Source organism: Panthera uncia, chromosome D2, assembly GCF_023721935.1.
Source record: "Panthera uncia isolate 11264 chromosome D2, Puncia_PCG_1.0, whole genome shotgun sequence".
NCBI lineage: Eukaryota > Metazoa > Chordata > Mammalia > Carnivora > Felidae > Panthera > Panthera uncia.
Window position 1 is genome coordinate 6,338,706 of NC_064818.1, and position 21,868 is coordinate 6,360,573.

General features: G+C 51.1%; 1 protein-coding gene across 3 annotated transcripts in view; it reads right to left on the reverse strand.

The window, feature by feature from the left end:
- SGMS1 (sphingomyelin synthase 1) overlaps positions 1-21,868 on the reverse strand; it is a 115,898-nt gene that overhangs the window by 8,961 nt on the left and 85,069 nt on the right. For all 3 annotated transcript variants that reach the window (XM_049646046.1, XM_049646047.1, XM_049646045.1), the window contains one exon: positions 12,816-12,933. In XM_049646046.1, the coding sequence (XP_049502003.1) occupies positions 12,816-12,933 (118 nt within the window). The remainder of the gene's footprint in view (positions 1-12,815; positions 12,934-21,868) is intronic.

The window sequence follows — 21,868 nt, forward strand, 5'->3', positions numbered from 1 at the left end:
ACACACACACACACACACACACACACACACACACACACACACACACACCTGTGAAAAGTAAAAAGCTATGAAGATAAGCACCACCAGCTTCAGTTAGAATTGTTGAAAGCAGTTAGGAACGTGGGCTGGAGTTGGTCAGGGCTCAGGGGGACGGATGGCTACGGTGTGTCGTGAAAGTTGTACAGAACCATTTTGTTTAAAAACATTTTTAAAATGTTTACTTATTTTTGGAAAAAGAGAGAGAGTATGAGGGCGGGGCAGAGAGAAAGAGGGAGACTCAGAATCCAAAGCAGGCTCCAGGCTCTGAGCTGTCAGCATAGAGCCCGACGTGGGGCTCAAACTCACGAACTGTGAGATCATGACCTGAGCTGAAGTCGGATGCTTAACTGAGCTACCCAGGTGCCCGTTTTTTTTTTTTTTTTTTTTAATTGCACTTATGTAATAAACACGATAGAAATTTTTCAAAAGATTTAAATGGAAAGTTGGGTCCAGTTCTGTCATAACAATGCATAATATAAAGAGGAAAATTATGGCAACAAAAGCCTGGGTAGCTTTTCATTTTATTCCATTTCAGATTGTCTTTCCAAAAACTGTTTTTTACACTAGAAATCCTATTCTCAGGCACCACCACCCCGTAATTTGCCCTCCCATTTTAGCACGAAAATATTTGTGGGGAACCTGTACGCGTGGGGAGGAGGGAGACATTACCAGGTAAACACAGCATCGAGAAAAAAAATAGCTGAAAATTAATGCTGCATTTCTTCCAAGTGCCCTTAAAACACCTAAGCTTTCTTTTAAAAAATCTCTTTCCATGGCTGTCAAACCTCTGGGAGGGGCAGTCTCTTCAAGCTTAGTGGGAAACAGGAAAATAAGGTGGATGGCTATGGCCACATAAAAATTTTAATTATGTTTAAAAAAAAAAAAAAGCAAACAAAGTAAAAGACATGTTGCATAACAACCGGAACAGAAACCAGCTAACATCTTTTTCACGGAAACTGACCATATGAACCAAGTAAATAAGACCAACGTGGGAGACAAAATGTATCAGAGGACAAAGGATATGACCAGCGGGAGGCGTGGAGACTGCCAAACAAACAGATACAAACTTTGCTCGCGCATCAAGTTAGCAAGGCTGAGGGAAGTGGAAGCAGGGCTGGGGCTGGCGGGGCACGCCCAGCGGCTGGGTGAGGGGGGATGAGCCGAATGCACCTGCCAGCCGGGAGGGGTGGCGGGCAGACTGGGCTCTGCCGCTTAGCTGTGTGATCCGAGGCAGCCGGACCAGTCTAACCCTCCACTTCCTCACCTACCACTTGGGGAGCATCATTGTTATGACAATCTACAAAATTCTCCTGCAAAAATCATCGTCGATATTGACCGGCAATCCAAACCGCATTGCCCGTGACTCGTTTACATGGAGTCTCAGAGCCTCCTGCAAAGAAATGATCCCAGATGGGAATGAACCTTTAGGTAGAACTCTCCCACTATGATATTACGTATAAAAGGAACAGAGTGGAAACAATCTAACCAGGAATTGTTATTAAATAACTGCTTGCTTGCTACTGGAAGCCCAGGCCGGCAAGTACTGACAACATCGGGAGTCCCTATAAAACCATTCTCAAACCTACTGAACCGCCATCTGAGGTGACTGGTTAGACTCACACCACAGTGATTCAAATGCGTTGACTTGGGCTACGACTGCGTAATAAATTATGAACGAAATCAGTTTATAATGCCTGTGTAGTAAGTTTGTATCATAAACATCGTCTCTTATCGAGGAAAAAACAAAACATTTGGCATAATCAACTGTATTTTTTTAAAAACAAGCACAGAGAACACGTAGAATGTACAAACTACACGTCAGTAGGGTTTCAATGGCAGCTGGCAGGATTTCTCCCAGTCTCTGTCCCAAAGGGACTTCTAGAAGTCCCCGCTCCTTGGGCTAGAAAGAGAGGAATTCTCTTGGAAGTCTCCAGTTGTGGGATCTCGGCGGCCTTCGAGTGCAGGCAGGACATACGGGAAGAGACTAAAGAAGAGGAAAAAACGGGAACTCTGGTCTTCCCTCTCATGCTTCCTTTAGTTTCATTCCCCAATCTGCCTGCCCCCCTCCTGCAGCATCCTCAAAAAGCTGCTGCGAACATTCTGCGGGGTGTTTCTTACTTGCAGTCGGTGGGAAAGAGCATGGACTGCGCTCACCCCACTGTCGCTGGAAAAGTACCCCGCCCCCCACAACAGGAGGCTGTTGGATGTTCATTTCTGAAAGCAGAGATATTTTGGGGGACGTTCACACAAATCACTGTCTCAGTAGACGCTACACAGCTGTAGTAATTCGCTCTGTGAATTATCGTCTCTTAGGGACACAGAAAAGTCAGTTTTCAGTGAAAATACAGCAATTTTCTTCAGCATCTGATGAATGGCTAAGAAGTAAACTGGCCCAAATCGCTTAAGCAATAACAAGGCACAGGAAGAAACCGCGAGCAGGAGGCGGCGGGAGAGGCTTCCTAATGACACAGACTAATCTAGTACAGTCAGAAACCAGTGAGGCCCTGGCTATTAGAAAGCAGGCTTCCCCAAGTTTTCAGGGCTGAGTACCAGAGCGCTTGGATGAGAATCTGTTCCCCGTCACCCGGTTTGCACACGGTCTAGCCCACTTGCCTCTTCCCTTTGCTGCATCTGAAGAGCAGGGACACTCACCCCCTACTGGCCCGAGAGGGCACGCCCCCCGGAACCGAGCTCACCAAATAACGCTGCGTCATCCAACGGCTCTGCTCTAACCCTGACGAACGGCCGCAAGGCGACGGGAGCGGAAATGCTACTGAGTATAATCCGTGCCCCTCACCGAGGCTTCGCCCTGCAGAAGCCCTGGAAAATCGGCACGGCTGGTCCCATCCGCCGGCTGCTCAGTGTTGGAGCTGGGGAGGGGACCCAAGTCCTGGGACCCCATCTGCCACTGTCCGAGGCACTGCAGGCCCCCTGCACACCACCGGTACCCCCCAGCTTTGCATAAACCAGGACCTGGGTACACGCGGAGTAATTTTCCTCCAGCAGCCTCCTCCTGTCCAGATGTTCAGAGGTCACGTCCTGTGATCATGCCCCACTGCGAAGCCATGCAGCCAGGTAGCTCTCAAATTACTCATTCATTCATTCAATCAGTCGATCATTCAATCAGTCCATCATTCAATGAATCCACCTACTACCATCAGGGCAAATAACTTTTTGTCCCATTCCTGAAGAACAATCTCCCCGCCAAACAGAAAAGTCACTCTCCTCTACAACAAGCCGAGAAGGCCGCTCTGAGCCCCCAGACCACAGGCACACCCGCTAGGGAAGCAGGCATCGGGGCACGGAAGGGCTGGCGGCATGCCTATCACACCCGAGCACCTGCAGCTGAGAAACACACGCTCCACACTGCGGCTTCCCTCAGCTTCTCCCCCTGATGACGGAGCCCGAAACGGCAAGACTCCGCCGCTCCCTGCGTGTCACCCGGCGGGGCAGCCCTCCCAACCAATGACGCGTCCGTAAGAACGAGCAGGAGTTACGAGAACGTCCTTCGCGGGAGAGGTGCTGTGCCTGCGGGTTGGGTGAACGGTTCTTGTGATTCCGTACTCCCGCCCCGCACGATTTCTCACACCGTCTTACTACTACTTGAGCGGGCAGGAGAAAGGGAGTGGTAACAGGGGGATTTTGTGTACGAAAACATTAGCTTTCGTGGGGATGGAGAGTCCAACTTTTCCACGGAGTTTCCCCATTAATGATCCGGCCGTATCCGCACCAGCCGGTGGGGTGGTTGGTGCAGAGGCCGTGACGCCCATTTCACAGATGAGCAAATCAGCAGAGAGGCTGTTTCTCTGTTTCACCCAGTGAGTCGTCTGGGCTCAGATCCCACCTCTCCCCTCCCTAAGCGAGCTTGCCTCTGGGGCCCTACAGACGGCCTGCTGTTGTCCCCAACGCCTCCCCAGATGACAAAGGCTCCAGAGCATCTCCAGGTTGTGGTGGCGGTTCTCACGAAATCCAGCCCACTTTACGCACGTCATTTCCAGGCAGGTGCACAGGAGCACTCGCTGAAGAGCCACTTTCCATAAGTGGGTTGTTTTTTTTTTTTTTCCATTTAAATCAAACTTCCCCGTTTCTATAAAAGCTGTTCTCATGGAAATCGTTCACAAGCCAAGGGCACGTTTTCCGCCTTCTCTAACAAGGTGTTTCCCACCTGTCCTTGACTTTCCTCGCCCTGGGCTGGGCAGTGGCAGAGGGGTGCTCCCAATGTCTCTGAGTCTGCCTGCACAGGAGCACAAGCCCCGGGTCGGGGTCCGGCGTCCGGGGGGCTCTGGACAGACACTCTGCCCAACGCGGCCTCAGCGGTCTCTCGTCTGGAAGACGGCAAGGATGATACTTCCTCGCCCACGGCACCCCCAGCCAAAGTGAGGGGAGGTCTGCTACAAGTGCCTGCTCCGTTATAAAGTGCATCCAAACTTCGGGCAGCATGGCAATGACCATGTCCTTCGGGGAGAATCCCACCCCGGCACCCAGCAATCCAGATCGGGGTGGCTGTCCACGCGGCCCTCACCGACTCTCGTCCGTGGTCACAAGGCACTTTTCTGAACCCTTCTCCTCCACGTGGTAACTGCTTCATTCCTGGGAAGACTTCGTTCCACCCACAAATATCGCGTCCACCTCCACTGATGTGGCGAGATTTCACTGCGCGTCCTCTTAGAACACATTCGTGCAACTTCTAAAAAGACGTTTCCCTCCCTTAAGGTCTGAAGGATCTGGCTCTCTGCACCTCTCCATTGTCAAGTGTATCCATCCATTCTAATACCATGCGGGTTGTTTTCTTTTATTTTTTATTTTGTGGGGGCACGGTCTCTCTAATTATCATCAATAAAACACGAAATGCCTAACCAGCCTCCCTTCCTCCCCCTAAAAATTTCTGTATTTTTTTTATGACCTCTAGTAAAGGAGACTTACCAAAGCTTCACAAAATCTTTAAAAAAGGTTGGCTCCAGATTTCCCATTTTCTTATTTGTTACATTAAATAAATCCAGTATTTCAGCAAGGCACTAATCCCTTTAACAAAAGTACACTTGCTTTTAGTGTTGAGCGATCCTTTAGCCTCACTTGTTCATGAAGCAAAAATTTATAAGCAAATTCCCTCAGATGTTTATTAGGAAAATCCCTAAATCTAAAGGACAGTACAGGTCTTCCTCGACTGTACTGCCTCCTAATAAACCCACAGTGAGTTGAAAAATGTAAGTGGAAAATGCGTTCACTGTTATCACTGTAAAATCAGAAAATCCTAAGTTGAGCCGCTATCCTTGGGAATCGTGTGTCTGATAAACACCCACAGACTCTGTGCTTAGCCTCCTCCATCATCGATGTGCTGCCACCCTTGCTCCATTCTCCCTCTTTTTCCTGGACCAGTTGAGGACAAACTGAATATGCTAGGACATGTTCCTCCACTGTCACACTCCTAACTTTTAACAACGAGGCAGTATGGTCCCAGTTAAGACATCTCTGGAATGCCCTTCACAGCTCTTATGCCCCAGCCAAGGGTCTGATCAGAGAATGCACAGTGAGGACACTTGTCACAGTCTTAATTTCTCCCAGTCTGCTAGTTTCTCGGTCTTTGTTTTTATGACGCTGATATTTCTGAAGAGTCCAGCCTCGTTTCTTTACAGAATGTCCCTCAATTTGGGCTTATCTGATTGTTTATGTTCAAGTCCAGGTGAAATGTTATTGGCAGGAATATTACAGAAATGGCAGGCCCTTCTCTGCACACCATAGCGACAAGCATCTCTCATCATTTGTCCCGTGACCGCTTTGATCACTTGGCTACAGGAGTGCCTGCCGGATTTCTCCACCAAATACGCACCTCTGCCCCTTTATAATTAATAAGCAGTTTGTGTTCTTTTCTAAATTAGCTAAGTATCATGCCCTCAACCTTTCACCTAACGGCCTTAGCACCAATAATGGCTCCTGCTTGAATTACTACTGTAGTCGTTACAAATGGTGATTTTCTAGTATTTCTTTTACCTTTTTCTCCCTCAATTCTTAAAAGCTGTTTTTGCTCTAATGTATTATAATCAACTACTGTCATTATTTCATTGTGATACTATAATTATCTCAAACACGGCCAGCGGGAACCTCTCCAGCAGGGAGTATGGCTTCTCAATGGGATGCCCTGGCCTGCGGTGGCCGGGCAGCCCTTCCCTCAGGACACAAGTCCATTTGTCCATCTGCCCCTACTCTGACACAGTGGAAAACGCTTCCTGGAGACCCATCTGCCACCACCTGTGGGTCTCCCTGGGGTGCCTACTGAGTTCTCTGAGCCTGGTGACCTGCTTACTCTAGACAGCTGCTGCCACGTGGAAAACCTGTCACCTTCCCAGTGTCCCCCAAACACAGCCCTCCCTCTCCACCTCACCTCTAAATCAGGCCATAGTGGCAACGCGGACTCATCGCCTCCCTCACGACCCGAGACGTGGCCAGACTCCCTGCCGCGTCACTAAAGACCGACAATAACTGGGAGGCAGCGGGGGGGGGGGGGGGGGGGGCAGCTCTGAATCAACTGTAACTCCCTCACACCCCCGGGGGTGCCAAACGACAGGGTGTTCAGGACAGGGGCCCGGCATCCGGCACCTGGGCAAGTCCTCTGTCCCCCCTCCCTCCCAGACAGCTGGAGGGTCCCTCGAAGGGGCACAGGTGACCACCTCTCACTCCTGCTATGCCTTCCCCCGCAGCCTGGCTCCTCAGAAGGGTGACAAGACCCCTCAAGTCTGCCCACTGTGCCTCTCCGGCTTCATCCCTTGCCACTTGCCACTGGGGCCCACACCCAGGGTCACCCCCCTTCCCCAGGCCTCCTCTGTACTTCCCTGTGGCTTAACCCCACCTGGTGAACTCCTCACCCTTTGAGACCTGGCCGGGACAGCCGACACCCAGCAGAGTATGCTACCTTCTGCGGGCACCATAGGCAGGTGACGGCGATCTGCCGGGTGACTCGGGAACCTGGGTGCCCATGGAGGCCCCTGTGGTATCGACCTGTGTATCCTCAAATCTCACCCCACATAGGGCAGGTGCTCTAGAAATGCTTGTTCAGGAAACAATCTCCCTGCCTCACAATCTGGGGGCTCTCTGGGGATGTCCCGTAAATAAAACCACGCAGAAAGTCTAAGGCTTATAAAATGATGTAAAACTGCACATATCAAGGGTAAACTATAAGGAAATGGGAATAACTGCACAGAAAGCAAGATGAGAAATACGTAAGACGACGATGCATAAAGGACTAATAAACATACGGAAACATGAACAGTAAACAGGGCACTGAGTGATTGTAAAAACTTTCCTCTTCCTGTATCGTTTTTAGTGTATCTACAATAAATGTGTAGTTTCTTTAAAATGGAAAAAAATCTTTTTAAGAGAGAAAACAATCCAGTGCATTTCTATTTTTTTTTTTTTTTTTTGTCCCCGAAAAAGGAAGAGAGCATTGGCAGCAGACAGAGGAAGAGCCTTGGGATGGGGAAGGGTCTGGAAATTACCTGCGAGAAATAGTTAAAAGTGAGATTGAACACGGAAAGGGGGGTCACGGTGACGACGGTAAGAAACAGGGCAGCAAGCAGAAAATGAGGTGAAATCGCGCACTGACAAATTAAATCCCACACGATTCCACAGCAGGACATGAAGCTACTTTGGTAAGGGACGCAGGCCATGTTCTCACGGCCGACAAGGCCCGCGGGACCTTGTCACAACCTGGGATCGGCGGGCGTGCAGGGCTGCCTGCCACGGGGCAGCCACCTGAGAAAGCACCAGAAGAGGCCACGAGGTCCCCGCAGAGCAGGAGTGGGGCCTCCACGTCTCAACCTCGGGCTGCAGGAGCTTGCACCTTTCTCGATTCTGGGATGTGGGCAGGAGAGAGCACGGAGGCCGTTCTGTCCCGACCGCAGAACAGTGAACCCCCGCTGCCACCCAAACACAGCCTGTCCAACGGCGGGCCACGTTCAAGTGCATGGGGGCGGGGGGTGCAGAGAAGAAAACTCAACTTTGCACCTGAGGAGAACCACGTCACTAAGACGCCGTGTCAGATCACGGCACCGGCCAGCCGCGCGCCCTTGCTGCCATGTGACCGTGACCCTCTCTGTTCCAAGGTCACCACGGAGACCACACAGCAGAGCCCAGCATGCACCTCAACGTGATCTGAGCCACGGATTCCTTCGCAGGGTGACTGGCAAGAGAGCTGAAACAGCCCCACGGTACCTCCTCCGTCAGCCATGGGCTGTGCGCGAACCTGGGGCCCGGGGCGGGTCTTCCTTTGCCCCGACGGTCAGAGCCAACGTTCGTACGGAAAGCTAAGGACACCACAGAATTCACGAATATTTGCCGTTGCGTTTTCTTTTTTAAAACTGGATCTGAAAGAGCGGGAACAAGAGGCAGGTGGCTATGTTCTGGTTGGTTCACACACTCCTGGCAGAAAAGCTCTGATGATGGTAACGGGGCCGACGGCGTGACCGGCTGGCGTCCGCTAGGCCAGAGGACACGTGCGTCCCAGGAGCTCCTCATCGAGCAGCTGCACACCGCGACTCCCCTCTGCATGTCCCCAGGGGGGCTCAGCTCTGTGGCGGGAGCACTGACGGAGGCCTCTGTCCTTCCTGCCCTGGTCACCGCACACGACCGTCACGGTCCCGCCGAGTGCCGAGCACACGGCCAGGAGATGAGCGTACTGAGTGCCGCGAGCCTGCAGGGCCCTTCCTCCTGGAAGCCCCACGTCCTGGGCACCGGCATTAGGACTCCCAACGTGACGGCAGAACCGACAGACGACGTCACACACAAAGCGTCTTCTACGGCCCAACTTGTCCCACGCAGCTGAATGACGCCAGGACACCGTGCGAGGGCCACCAACCGACAGGCTGGGAAAGGGGTCACGTGGGGAGCTCTCGCCTCTGGAGGCTCTACTTTCCGCCCTGTCTCGGGCCTTTTCACGTGCCCGCGTGCGCAGAACGTGACGGCTCCCGTGCTCGCCCAACCTTGACCCCGTACCGCTAACCGTCCTAGACGGCGCCCCACTCAGGGGTCTCCCAAGTGCCTCACGCATAACTATCCCAGTGAGAAGACCCAAGGGGCCTGTGAAACCCTCATTCCCCACGTCAGGTTTTTGCCCAGGGGTACGACCTGCGCCCTCCTGCCCTCCCTCCGGGGGACGGCCAAGCACCAGCCGCTGCAGCGCTCTGCACAGGGACCACGAGGGCGCGGGCTTGCACCAGGGGGCCGAGGCGCTGTCCACACAGGCACCTCTGTCCCCCACGCTCACTCCTCGCTCGCCGGCCCCTGGAGGCGTGCGACGCAGGCCGGCCTGTGACGCGAACGTTCGCCAGACAGGGCAGGGCGTAGGGTTGAAGCATACCCTGCCTTTGGCGTTTTCCGTCGACTGAGCCCTACGTGCTGCCATCTCCCCCGAGCTCCTTCAGACAGACCCAGAAAGTGTCACTAGTGCTGTGCAGCCACTAAGGAGACTGGGGAACTGAGAAGGTCAACGCAACTGCCCTGGCTGGGAAGGGGCTGTGTGAGACCGTCCTGACTCTGACCTCAGTTCTTCCCACTACTCGTTACTCGGTCGGTTTGTCCTTTTATGGGGTGAGAAGCCCCCTCTCTGTGCAACAGGTCAGGGGGAGGCTGTTCTGGAGGCGAGGCTATGGAGGGTGGGGTGACTTCCTGAGGCTCCTTTCAATCCTGGCTGATTAGCCGTGGGCAGGGCTCTGAAGCAGCAAAGCTGATGTCCAGGGTCCCCCTCTAGCACCCCTTCTCCCCCTTCTGACACCGTTCTAGTCCTCAACTGGTCACTCGATTGCTCGAGCTTGGCCCGCCATGCCAGGGGCAGCCCCGGCCTCCGTGGCCTCCCCGACTCTTCTGTCCAGCATCAGAAACCATTCCCTTGTTCCTGGGGACCGTTCCTGCCGACGGAGTCACAACTGAACTGGAATCAAGTCTCCAGAGCCAACTTTCTATTTAGAGAAAAAATGGAGGACAGAAAAAGGCTAATCGACACTACAAAGGAAAAACCGGATAAATCCAGAACGTGGGATACCCCATGGAATAGCCTGTCTGATCTCCATGGGTTACGAATGGGCTTAAAACAAGAAAAGAGGGAGAAAGGAGAGAGTACTGGCCTAGAATTGGAGACTTAAGAGACAGATCAACTAAATGTAAGGAAGTTGGCTCCTGTAACTTGTACAAACTGATGTTTTTTAAAAAAAATTTTTTTTAACATTTATTTATTTTTGAGACAGAGAGAGACAGAGCATGGACGAGGGAGGGTCAGAGAGAGGGAGACACAGAATCTGAAACAGGCTCCAGGCTCTGAGCTGTCAGCACAAAGCCCGACGAGGGGCTTGAACCCACGGACCACGAGATCATGACCTGAGCCGAAGTCGGCCGCTTAACCGACTGAGCCACCCAGGCGTCCCCAAACTGATGTTTTTAAAGGCATTTTTAAAACAACCAAGATGGTCTACGAACTGGGAACTGCCGATACCGAGGAATGACAGTTGATCGTGTTGACTACACCAACAGCATGAAAGTTATCAATAAAATGTCCAAAATTTTCAGATGCATACTAAAGTAGATAGCCATGAAACGGCATTACCTGGGGTCTGTTTTAAAATACCTCAAGGGGTGCCTGGGTGGCTCAGTTGATTAAGCGTCCGACTTCGGCTCAGGTCATGATCTCGCCGTTCCCAAGTTCGAGCCCCACGTCCAGCTCTGCACTGACGGCTCGGAGCCTGGAGCCCGCTTCCGATTCTGTGTCTCCCTCTCTCTCTCTCTGCCCCTCCCCCACTCGAGCTTTGCCTCTCTCTCTCTCTCAAAACTAAATAAAAAACATTTAAAAAAATACACATATACTTTTAATTTTTTAAATACGTCAAAATAAAATGAGATGAAGCTAACGTAGCCACTCTTGATAATCACGGCGTCTGGGGGGTTGGGCACGTACAGCTTCCACACATGAGGTTCTCTGCCCTGGGAGACGCGCATGAACGGTTTTAGAATAAAAATTATTTTCTGAATCCTTTCTTCCACGAGCCTAAAGGAATTAGATTTAACACATTGTAACTAATTGTGCTCACTTTTTTTGCTAAGCTGTACTCACGTTTCATCCCCTCCCACGTTCTTTTATTTAAAAACTCCCGATTTCCAAATGACCATCACGAGGGACGGCCCCGCTCGGGATTTCTGGCAACACCATAAACCAGAGGCACGTCTGAGGTTTCGTTTTTTGGCACAGTTCCTGCTGTGACCTCTTGTTTTTACCAAGAAAAGCCACAACTCTTTATAGCCTCGGGACCTTGGCTGGATTTGCCTATGACTCAGGCAGGCCGTGAGTGCCAACAGGCCCCGGGCGTGGGCCGGCCGTCCTGGGCGCGATGGCAGAGAGAGGCCGTAAGGAGAAACGGAGCGGGAGCCAGGGCAAGGGGGATGGCCGCACGGCACAGTCCCTCACGGCCGATCCGGTCCGTGGGCCCGGCCAGACTTCCCATCTACCTAAACGAGCGCGCCCCACTCCCCGCTGGAGACGCTTCTCGACGTGCAGACTTTTTTTAAGAAGCCGAACTCAACTTAGGCACATACATCTCAACTGTCAGCCTACTACTGAGAACACACGGCTGATCGCCAGCCTCCCCCCCGGAGTCCACGTGCATCACTGGAGCCTCCCGGCGAAGATATTTCCTACAGCCCGGCAGCCCCAGGCAGGCACTCAGTTTTCAGAGGCCGCAGAAGGGAGGCTGGCTTCCCGGGAGGAAGAGGGGACGAGGTGGAAGGGGGAGGGCGGTGGGGCTGCTGTGAGGGACGAGCGGAAGCTGGGACCACCTGTTCTTTGTGGCGGCTTCTCCAGGGTGAGGAGTCTGAAGTGAACCAGAGGAAGAGAGAAGCAGGGGACCAGCCACCCTCCTGGGCACACGCGTGAGTCTTAGAAGGGAGACCGGTAAATAAGCACGTAACTTAGCGGGGTCCAAACCTTCAAATGATAAAGACTCCGCTTCAAAAATCCAATAGGTTTTGCAGCTCTCTTTCATGGTTCCAGCAGAGAAACTCTCTCTTCTGGAAAGAAGAAACTTTATAAAAGGGGAGGGAGCTGAAAGGACATGGGTGTTTTACCAACATCAGCGCGATGCAAAAAGAATCATTCCAAACAAGTTCCAGTGACCTCCCTAGTTGGAAGCATTGCAAGGTAAAAGTTATTTTGTGAACCGGGTGGAAAAACAGAGACGGTAAGAGAGGAACGGTTTACGTTAGCGAAAGGTCTCTGTGCCGCCAGAGAGATCAATAGGGCCACACGCGCCTCTGGGGAGCGGTGACCTCGTTCGGGTGGGTGGAGGGCACGAGGGGACAGCGTCTCCTGCTCTGCCGTCAGAGATGACCACCGCAGGGATTAGTAGAAAGAAGGAAAAAATATCACTGGAGGCCGAACCTTCCACCCAAGAGAGGGGAAAAAAGCATATACAAGCTCTTGGATCTGTGTCAAGGGAGCGAATGGTATTTTAAAAGTTTGGCAGGAAAAGCAAAGAGCTACACCCACACACGCGGCTTAACCGCCTCCAGCGCACTCACCAGACCACACATGCTCCCAGCTGGGGCGCATGGCGGGGCCTGGAGATGTGGGGAAGGGGGGAGGGGGCGGGCGCCGGGCCACACTGCTCAGTAACCTTCCCGGACGGGTGGGGGGGGCCTTGACTACACTCTGAAGAAACTTCTACCTTCGGCCTTAGTCAAAGGACCCCCGTGCCGGAGGACAGACAGAAAACACAGGGAAAATCACAGTGAGCAAAGATTACCTTCGGAGAGCAGTTGAAATGCATACCGGGCACCGGGAGTGTGGTTACATACATTGTGATACAGCGGTAGAGGTACAGCGTGCCGACTATGCAGAAAAATCTTCTGCTAATGATAGACCTGGAGAAAGGGAAAAACAGGGCACTCAGTCAGGAAATTCTGCAGGTGCATTTCAGTTCTCCGTGACCCGACCAAGCCAACCCACCCGACGTTCCTTGAGAGCCTAGAATAAGAGCGTTCTCATCAAAGCCAATAGACTGCGGTGAGGATTCTGAGAACGATGTTGTGGTTTTTGGTTTTTACTATTAACTGGCCCAGAGAGTCTCAAGTGCTCGCTGTTGCTACTGATTAGGCTACCCGAGGCCTTAAACCTGAGCTGACGTTCGCCTGACGTGTAAGGGCCCGCCCCGCCCCGTCACAGCTGCCTTAGTGTCTGTGCTTAAACGCGTGCAGTCTCTTCTGTCATACAAGGAAAATGCTCAGAAAAGTACAATGGCACTAAAGTGCAAATTCAAAATTCTTCTGACCAGGAATGGGTCAAGGACACTGAACAATTTCGCCCGTACGTCCCAGAAAGGGATTCTCCGAGCTGATCTCTGAGAAAGCATGACGTCAAGGCAAAGAGCCTGAGGGCCAGCATGTGAGCCCGCCGCCCCTCTCCGTGTCCTAACCACGTGGCCGTGGGACAGGCCACAGACATCTCTGACTCGCGCTCTGTGTACCCGTAAACCTGGGGTAATGGCATCAGAAATCCCGTATGGAAAGCCCCCGTCACACACGCACGACGGTTACATGGATGGACGACCAAACAAGCAGGAAAGAGACACAGAGGCTCTTCGTCCTTCACCTTGATGAGCCTTTCTAACGAATTACCTGACCCACACACGTGCACGGGGTACGGAGTTGGCGGTCCACACGGGTCACCTTCAGTTAGATTAAGTTGTACTGACTTCAGGGAATCCTTGGACAAAAACGGTCCCTCCCTTCCTACGTCTAGCCTGTTCTTCCACAGGCCACGATCCCGGTCCTGGGGGCTCCTCCCTCCGCCATGAGGAGTTCAAGGGTTTCCTTGGCCTGGAGCGGCCGGAGTTAAACACACAAAAAAGTCTGAGACACAGGGGCCAGGCTTTCCTTTTGGACCCTGGGCGTTCAGTCACTCTACAGTCTACGGTGTTGCTCGATTCTTAGGCAGGATGGACATCCCTACTGCAGTGGGGACTAGAAAGAGAACTTGGTGCCACCCGTATTTTTGGTGGTAACGAGAGGAACAAAAGTAACGGGTTCAGTAACGGGCCGGCTGTGGGAGTAAGAAAGAAGAACAAAATAACCCACGCAACCGCACTGGCATTTCATTCCTAACTGCACCTGTTGGTGTATGTTACTTACGACGTATGGATGGAGTCTGGGTGTTTTACCCCCTCACCCACATTTCAGAAACTGGGTCAGAATTGCTCACCACAGAGGTGGTGTTACTTTCTCTTAGCGAAGCTGTTCACACCACCTCCAAGTGCAAGAATTTACCCAGCACAGAGCTGTCTTGGAAAGGTATGCGCCGCTCGGTACGACAAAAGGCACGATATAATTAAACAATACAGAGAAGGACAACAGTAGAGAACAATATGTACCCCATGAATGTCTGACCAAGAACACTCGAAACACCAAAGTGAATTATAAAGATTATCTTACTTCACAAGGAAATGCCCTCTCTCACCACCCAGCCCCAACCAACCAGAATTATTTGCAATTTCACTTGACGTACCCAAGAAAGACCTAAGACACAAAACTGTTTATCCAGATCTGTTTCTCTCTCTAGGGGTAGAAAAACAAAGTGACTGCTACCAGTTAATCTGGGTAAAGACGACAATTAAAATTAAAAAAAAAAAAAAAAATTTAAAGTAAGGGGAGCTTGGGTGGTGGACTCTTGATTTAGGCTCAGGTCAAGGTCTCACAGTCATCTGATCGAGCCCGTGTCAGGCTCCACACGGAGCATGGAGCCTGCTTGGGATTCTCTCTCTCCCTCTCTCTCTCTGTCCCTCCCCACTTGTGCGCTCTCGCTCTCTCTCTCTCTCTCTCTCTCTCAAAAATAAATAAATAAATAAAAATAAATAAAATAATAAGTAAACTTTAAAAAAAAAAGAAAAAAATTAAAAGTAACAAACATCGAAGATTCAGTCACATTTACTCTTTGACTTGAAGTGAAAACAATCAAATGAATTTCTCATGTGACTTCATCAGTACTGACAAGGCCACGAGTTGAAAGTGGCTGTGAGAATCACTTAATCTTTTAAAAATTAATCTTAGAATATCTTCAATCTATAAAGTTAAGCTAGGATCTCCCCCCACAAACTTAAAAAAGTAGATCATAAAAGTGTTTCAAAGAAATGTATTAATCATTACTTAATCATTAATCAGTACTTAAGGCACTGATTCCTTCATCAAAAATTTCACACGTTAGAATGTTTTACTTACTTAGAGGTTCAAAAGTTCGAGATGTGTTTTTTAAAAAGGTTTACAGCAGTTAAAAATGGAACAAGGCAACAAAAAAGCCACAGAGAAAGTGTTGATGAGGTATTACGAGAAATCCAGCAAATGCCAAGAACAAGACACTGCTAACTGTCGACACCACAGTGGTGTTCTTCTCGCGTGGGGTCATCTCTCCTTTCACGCCAGAGAGAAGCCTGTTCCCCGTCCGCTCACACTGTGCCCTGACCATGACCTCCTCAGGTACTTGTCTTTGGCCGTGGCTATCTATTTGCGGACTACTTGACTAATAGGCCCTTACAACTTTTCCTGAGACAGAAAAAAACCAGAAACAATCCACGTTGGTGAAATGTGATTATACAGGTACAAGAATAAAAGCACTAATTACTATTTTACAGACAATTATTAAAGACTTGTTAGAGGAGATGTCATGTCTAGAACAGGTGACTGTGAACTTTTCAACATCCCTAATTTAGAAAGGAAAAAAGTACTCAGAACCTGAATAAATACTACCAAAGTTAGGTGGGTTTTGGCACCTGGCACAATGGTCTGTAAAGTTCTATAGGAAAAAAGGCTGAAAGAAGTCAACACACTACAGTGTAAAATTAAAACACTGGAGAGTCCTTCTGTTTCCCACAAGCTGTCTCTTTCAACTAATCCACAGCCAGAAAACGTACAAATGCTTTCAGAGCTCAGACCTGGTCTGCCTGCTCTTTATGGAAGCTTCTGGCCCTTAGAACCAACGGGCCCTGAAACACAGCAGTGGACTAAGCAACAATCCAAGAAGCGAGAAACAAGAGAAGCACACGTGGCAGGGACAGGACAGGGAGACCCGTCGTCTGTGGCGCAGTCGTGGGTCCGCCACGCAGACCCGGTGCTCTGAGGGCATCACACGGGTGCTCGGCCTCTAACAAAGGTGCACCTGGTGACTTGGGCCACCGCAACTAATTTCCTTGAAAATTACTTCCTCACCAACAAAAGGACACCTCGCCTCCTCCTCCTCCTCACGAATCAGAGAGATGCTACTGAGGTGTCTTTCCAGGCTGTTACGAACAGTAACCAGGATTTTGCCAGATTTCTCCCATATGCCAGGCTCTGTGCCATTTAGCTCTTAAGGCAACCTGCAACGCAATACGATCCTCGGTTCACAGATGGGGAGACTGAGGCTCTGAGTTTAAGCCGAAGTACAAATATATCACACGACACGAAAAGACTCGGGAAATGGGTGTCAAATTGTGTAAGGAACCCCAATTTTACCTGGAGAACACACTCTGTGCACCTACAGATGAGGTGACATCCCAACACATTTAAATCACGTTGAAAAATCTATTTAACTCAGATTTTTCACTAAGTTAGGGTTTTACGTCATATTTCCTATCGACCAGAACTCTAAAAACGAAGAGTTCTGATGATAATTTAGTAGGCACACTGGTTATCACAGTCCGGGACCAGATCCATCTAGATCTCCAGCACTAAAGGCGTCTACCACCGTGCACGGCCACGTCTGCTTACCCGCTGGGGTTCGATCTGCGGGTCTGGAGCGGCAGCCACGCCTCGGTGTTCCGTCTCGCCCGCACTCCCACACAATGACCTGGCACCTGTTGTCCCTAACACCACCCGTGCTTCCCTAAAATCCCTTCCACACGGATGAGCCAGGATCATTTTTTTGGAAACAGATAAACAGAACACAGCCTCTGACCCCCTTCAGTGGTGGCCAAATGCGTTTACAGTTCGATCCGAAGCCCTTACCAAGCCCAGGAGGCCCGGGACAGCCCGGCCCGCCTCTGTCCAACCTCACGTCCCGCCGTTCCAGCCGCTGTCGTCCGGATTCAACCCCAGTCCGCTGCCACTGGCGCCCTTGGAATCTACTGTGCAAAGTCCCTCCTGCCTCAGGTAGGACCTCTGTGCCCGCCATTCCATCCGCTCGTTTCCCAGGATGCTGCCTGTCACTCTGTCCTCTGGCAGGAGACTCTGGAGAAGTTCCCTGGTACGCTCTATCCCATCCTTGTGTTTTAATTTCTTCACCACCCCCGCCCCATTCCCATGCTCTGTGGACATTTACTCCAAAGTGGGTTTTTTTGTTTTTTTTGCGAGAGAGAGCGCCCACACACACTCACGAGCAGGGGAACAGCAGAGAGAGACGGGGGACAGGATCAGAAGCAGGTTCCATGCTGTCGGCACAAAGCCCAATGTGGGGCTCGAACCCCCGATCCACGAGACCAGAGCTGAAGTCGGACACTTAACCGACTGAGCCACCCAGGTGCCCCTCCAAACTTCAACAGGTTTTAAATGTTCTCCTCCCTTTACTTCCTTGCTACCAGCCCTTGGGTTCCCTGGATAATGTCAGCCCCTCACCACTGCCTACTCAAGTTCAAAGTCCCCTCCACCAGACCCCACAGCTGCCTTACCTGGCAGACACAAAGCCCACTCCCCGGGGCAAAAGAAGCTGCTCATTATTCTCTAAAACCCTAGCTTCTTGCGTTTGCCCTGAATCTCTCTCCTTGGCCTCTGCCATTATCCCGTCTGCAATAATCCCAGCCACCCACCCCAAATGCCACCTCTGCCCGAAGCCTTCCAGATGTCCCCAAATGGACAGAGCCACTTCGCCCTCTGCACCACTCTTGAACTTTGCTTCTACTTTATGGTATATTTCACGTGACGCTGACACCACCATTAGCAACAGAGGGGCTCGTCCCTTCTACCAGGGGAAGCTCTTAGACACGGCTGGGCCTCTCTTTTAGTCCCAGTGAGGCTCACGGTGGTACCTGCGACACTGGCCAGACCACGCGGCTCTGTGCCTCAGAACATCGCTTCTTTATTGCCTCTGACAGGCCCTTCCCGCCTCCTTCCGTAAACGACTGTCCTTTAAACTCGTCCATGTATCAGCCAGAACTAACCCGCCTCCGACACTCACTGTGCACCTTCCGGCACGCGCAGTAACATTCACAACACCTGCTAGGATGGCTGCATCCACGCAGATGCCCGCAGCCCGGGACCGAGCCGCCCCCCGCCGTCCCGTGTCTTCACAGCCCTCACCCGGGTCTCGACTGGTCCAGGTGGACGGACAGCCATGAAAACCTGGAGCTTAACTCACTACTTTGTGAAAGAAAATGCCAAGGAAAGGTTTGTGAAACACACAAAAGGGACAGGGTAAATGCCGTGGGACAAAGAGCAAACGTGCATGCCCCCCCCCCCAAAGATCTGTAACTCATTTAATATTTCCTGGGCACCCGCAAGGGTGGATGGCACAGCCTGTGAGTCAGGAGACAGACATGCTCACAGACCCCGCCCAGACAGGTGTCTGTGCATGCGGAATGCCTTTCTCCCTTTTAATGAGCCATCTCAAAGAAATTTTACATCTTTGGTATTATTTTAACCACATTCCTGCTTAGCATAGGTTATTGTCCCATTTTACAGAAGGAAAAATCAGGATGTAAAAAGTTCAAGCACTAGCCTGGGGCCAGAGCCAGTCAATGAGAACCACATGGGCCCTTGGTCTCTGGAGTTTCAACCAGCTGTTCTTTTCACTAAAGAAATGGTCAGGGCAAAAGAAAAAAAAAAGGCAATGGCTTAGGTTTTCTTTCCTAAGTGCCATGTAGAAGATGTGCACTCTAATACAATAATTGATTACAAGCAGGAAACGATCCACGCTGGCTTAAGGAATTAGCAAAGAACAGGTCATATTATAAAACTGCCCCCACTCAATATATCAATATATACGTTATCATTTCCTGGGTTAAACAGAGACTGTAACATAAGGTAAAGAAAAAAAATGTTACTCTACAAGATATGAGAGACGATATCTATATGATCTGCCTGGAACAGTCATGAAGAATCAACGTCAAGTGTCTTCCAGAAACTGCTAGATCTATATGTGCAAAACAGAAGGAGTTACGTTTCTTGTTGGTATTTCAGGCTATTAACAAAAATGATATATGTTCACCTGCACACGTATATACGTGTGTATAAACATGTATGCTTGTGTTACATATACATATATATAACACATAGCTATACGCACACACATAATGCAAGCACATACGTGGTATACCCAAATACATAGATCTTACGTGTCCATAACATATATGCATCATATACATAAATGCCTACATGCATACATATGACGCATATAGGTATATGTACACTCACATCTTTCCTACATCAAAACTTACCACCTTGAATCACCTTCTTAGGGTCTGGTTCTGTCACAGCTAGCGGAACTGAACGATTATTGATGTTTGCTCTGGGGCTAATGGATTAACCTTAAAAGTAACACACTCTCCTTCTCACAGAGGGTTTCAAAAACCGTAATAAGCACATACATCAGCAGCAGTGGCTAACACTGAATTTTTGGCACGGTGATGAGCACAGGGCAACATTCAATAAACGTTAGCCGCTGCTATTATTTATTTGTTCACGTAGGGACGCCCGGCTGGCTCACAGCCGGTAGAGCCTGCGACTCTTGCTCTTGGGGTCCTGAGTTCGAGCCCCACGTTGGGTATGGAGATTACTTCAAATTTTTTAAGATTTCGGTATTTGTTCACGTAACAAAAATACACGTGCTGGGCACTGGGAATGTTGTGCTGCACAGCACGGACGGGAAGCCTGCCTGGGTGCTTGCCTAGCGGTGGAAGGGGCGGACAACTAGCAAGACAAATAAGCAAAATACAGAGCATTTTATCTAGAGAGCGAGGCGGTCAAACTGAGCGAGGGTGTGGGGGAAGGCAGACTGCAGTCTGGGGCTACGCGGGTCGGAGGAGACGTCCCTGTGAATGGGGGTTAGCCAGGAGGATGTCCGTGGCAGGAGATTCCAGACAGGCTAGCGTGTGCGGGCGTCTGCTGACAGGTGAGGGGTGGTGGAGTAGAACGTCTGAGGACAGGAGAGCTGGGAGGACCCCCCCGGGTCAGCACGAGCACTTTGACCTCAAAGCTGTCGCAGCTGGGAGAAGAGGGAGGTACACCTGCTTACTCTCACGGTGACACACGCAGGCTGCCAGGCTGACAAGTGTATCAGGGGAAGCGAGACCAGGAACAGAGAGACGGGGTGGGGGGAGGCTCCTGTGACAGCCCAGCCCAGAGAGGATGGTGGGAGATCCAGGGCGGCCACAGAGGTGGTGAGGAAGGGTGGGATGCCACTTACTAAGACGGATGTGGTGGGTTAGGCTTGGGAACCAGGAGGGTGTCAAGGACTCAGGCAGGGACTTCAGACAGGTCACCTCACTCAGCCAGCCCACAGGACAGTGTCGGGACAGACACTGCCGCCTCACTCCCATCTCACAGGAAGGAGACAATGCCACTACGGTAATTCTGCAACCTGACCAGATCTACTCGGTTAGTACAGTAAGTGGCTGCAGGGACAGATGATCTTCCACAAGTAAGATCTGCCGCGTAACTGAGTGCCTGTCACTGTCACAGTGCCGACAGGCTGGTGGGGGACAAATGCGGTGACTTCCAAATCAGACCATGGGTAAGTAATGGTCTGGGAGAGAGCATGCCTGGGTGTGCTATAAAACAGAAAGAAGGTGAACCTAATACTGCTTAAACACCCACTCATATACAGATTACACATATCTGGGCACACACAGAAAAATATCCCAAGGGCTACAAACCCATTGTTTATGTTTGGCAACCCGACAGGTAACTTCTGTTTTCTTTTTGTTTCACTTCTAATCTGCCTAGAGGCAAGCTGCATTACTTATTTTCCTTTAGCGTTATAAATAAAAATCGACCCATGAAAATGGTCATTTATTGAGCCTGTGTACTTTTAGTTTCGCTCTCTCCCCCTTTTCTCTGAAGTCTTGGTGGAAAAAACTCTTAGAACATTTATGTTAACTTAAAACCTAAACTGCTGTGATTCCAGCATTTAGGGAGCTCTGCAGGGTGAATCCAATTTCCCTAGAATTCCTAGGACTTAGACTAGCACTTAGGTCTTGAGATCTAACCTGGTAAACATGAGAAAATACGAGGAGACCGCCTGGCAGCCACCGTGGGAATGAGAAGTCAGGCAGAGCCGGGACTGAGTCCACCACCCAGCTCCTAGAGTGACGGTCCCCTCCTCTGCAAGCAACGTCCCCATCAGAGGAGCTGAAGCAGGGGCCCGTGGAAACCTGGGAGGTCAGGATCGCTGGGGAAGATAATGGGACAGAGAAGGTCCCCAGGAAACGAAAGGAAACAGGATCTCAGCCCAGGTCCTGCAGCCCAGCTGGTGGGAGGGCTGCAATCAAAGGGGAGAGAACTTGCCGGAAACAGAGCATTAGTGAATAAGATTGGGCGCCCCTGCTCGGTGGTCTCTGGGGGAAAAGCGTGACTGAAGCTGGTGGCCGAGGGGATCTCCCAGAGCGGTGGTGAGCTGGGCCCACGTGGGAAGTGACAGGGCGGCACACAGCCAGCATGGAGCCAAGTGCACTTCCTACAAAGCACGGTGGCACAGCAAGACGTCACCACTGTCGGGGGGGGGGGGGGGGGGGGGGGGGGCCCCCCGGTGCCCCCCCCGGGGGGGGGGGCAACCTCACCCCCCCCCCCCACCCCGGGGGGGCCTCCGCCGGCGTTGCCCGCAACACCCCCCTCTGGGGCC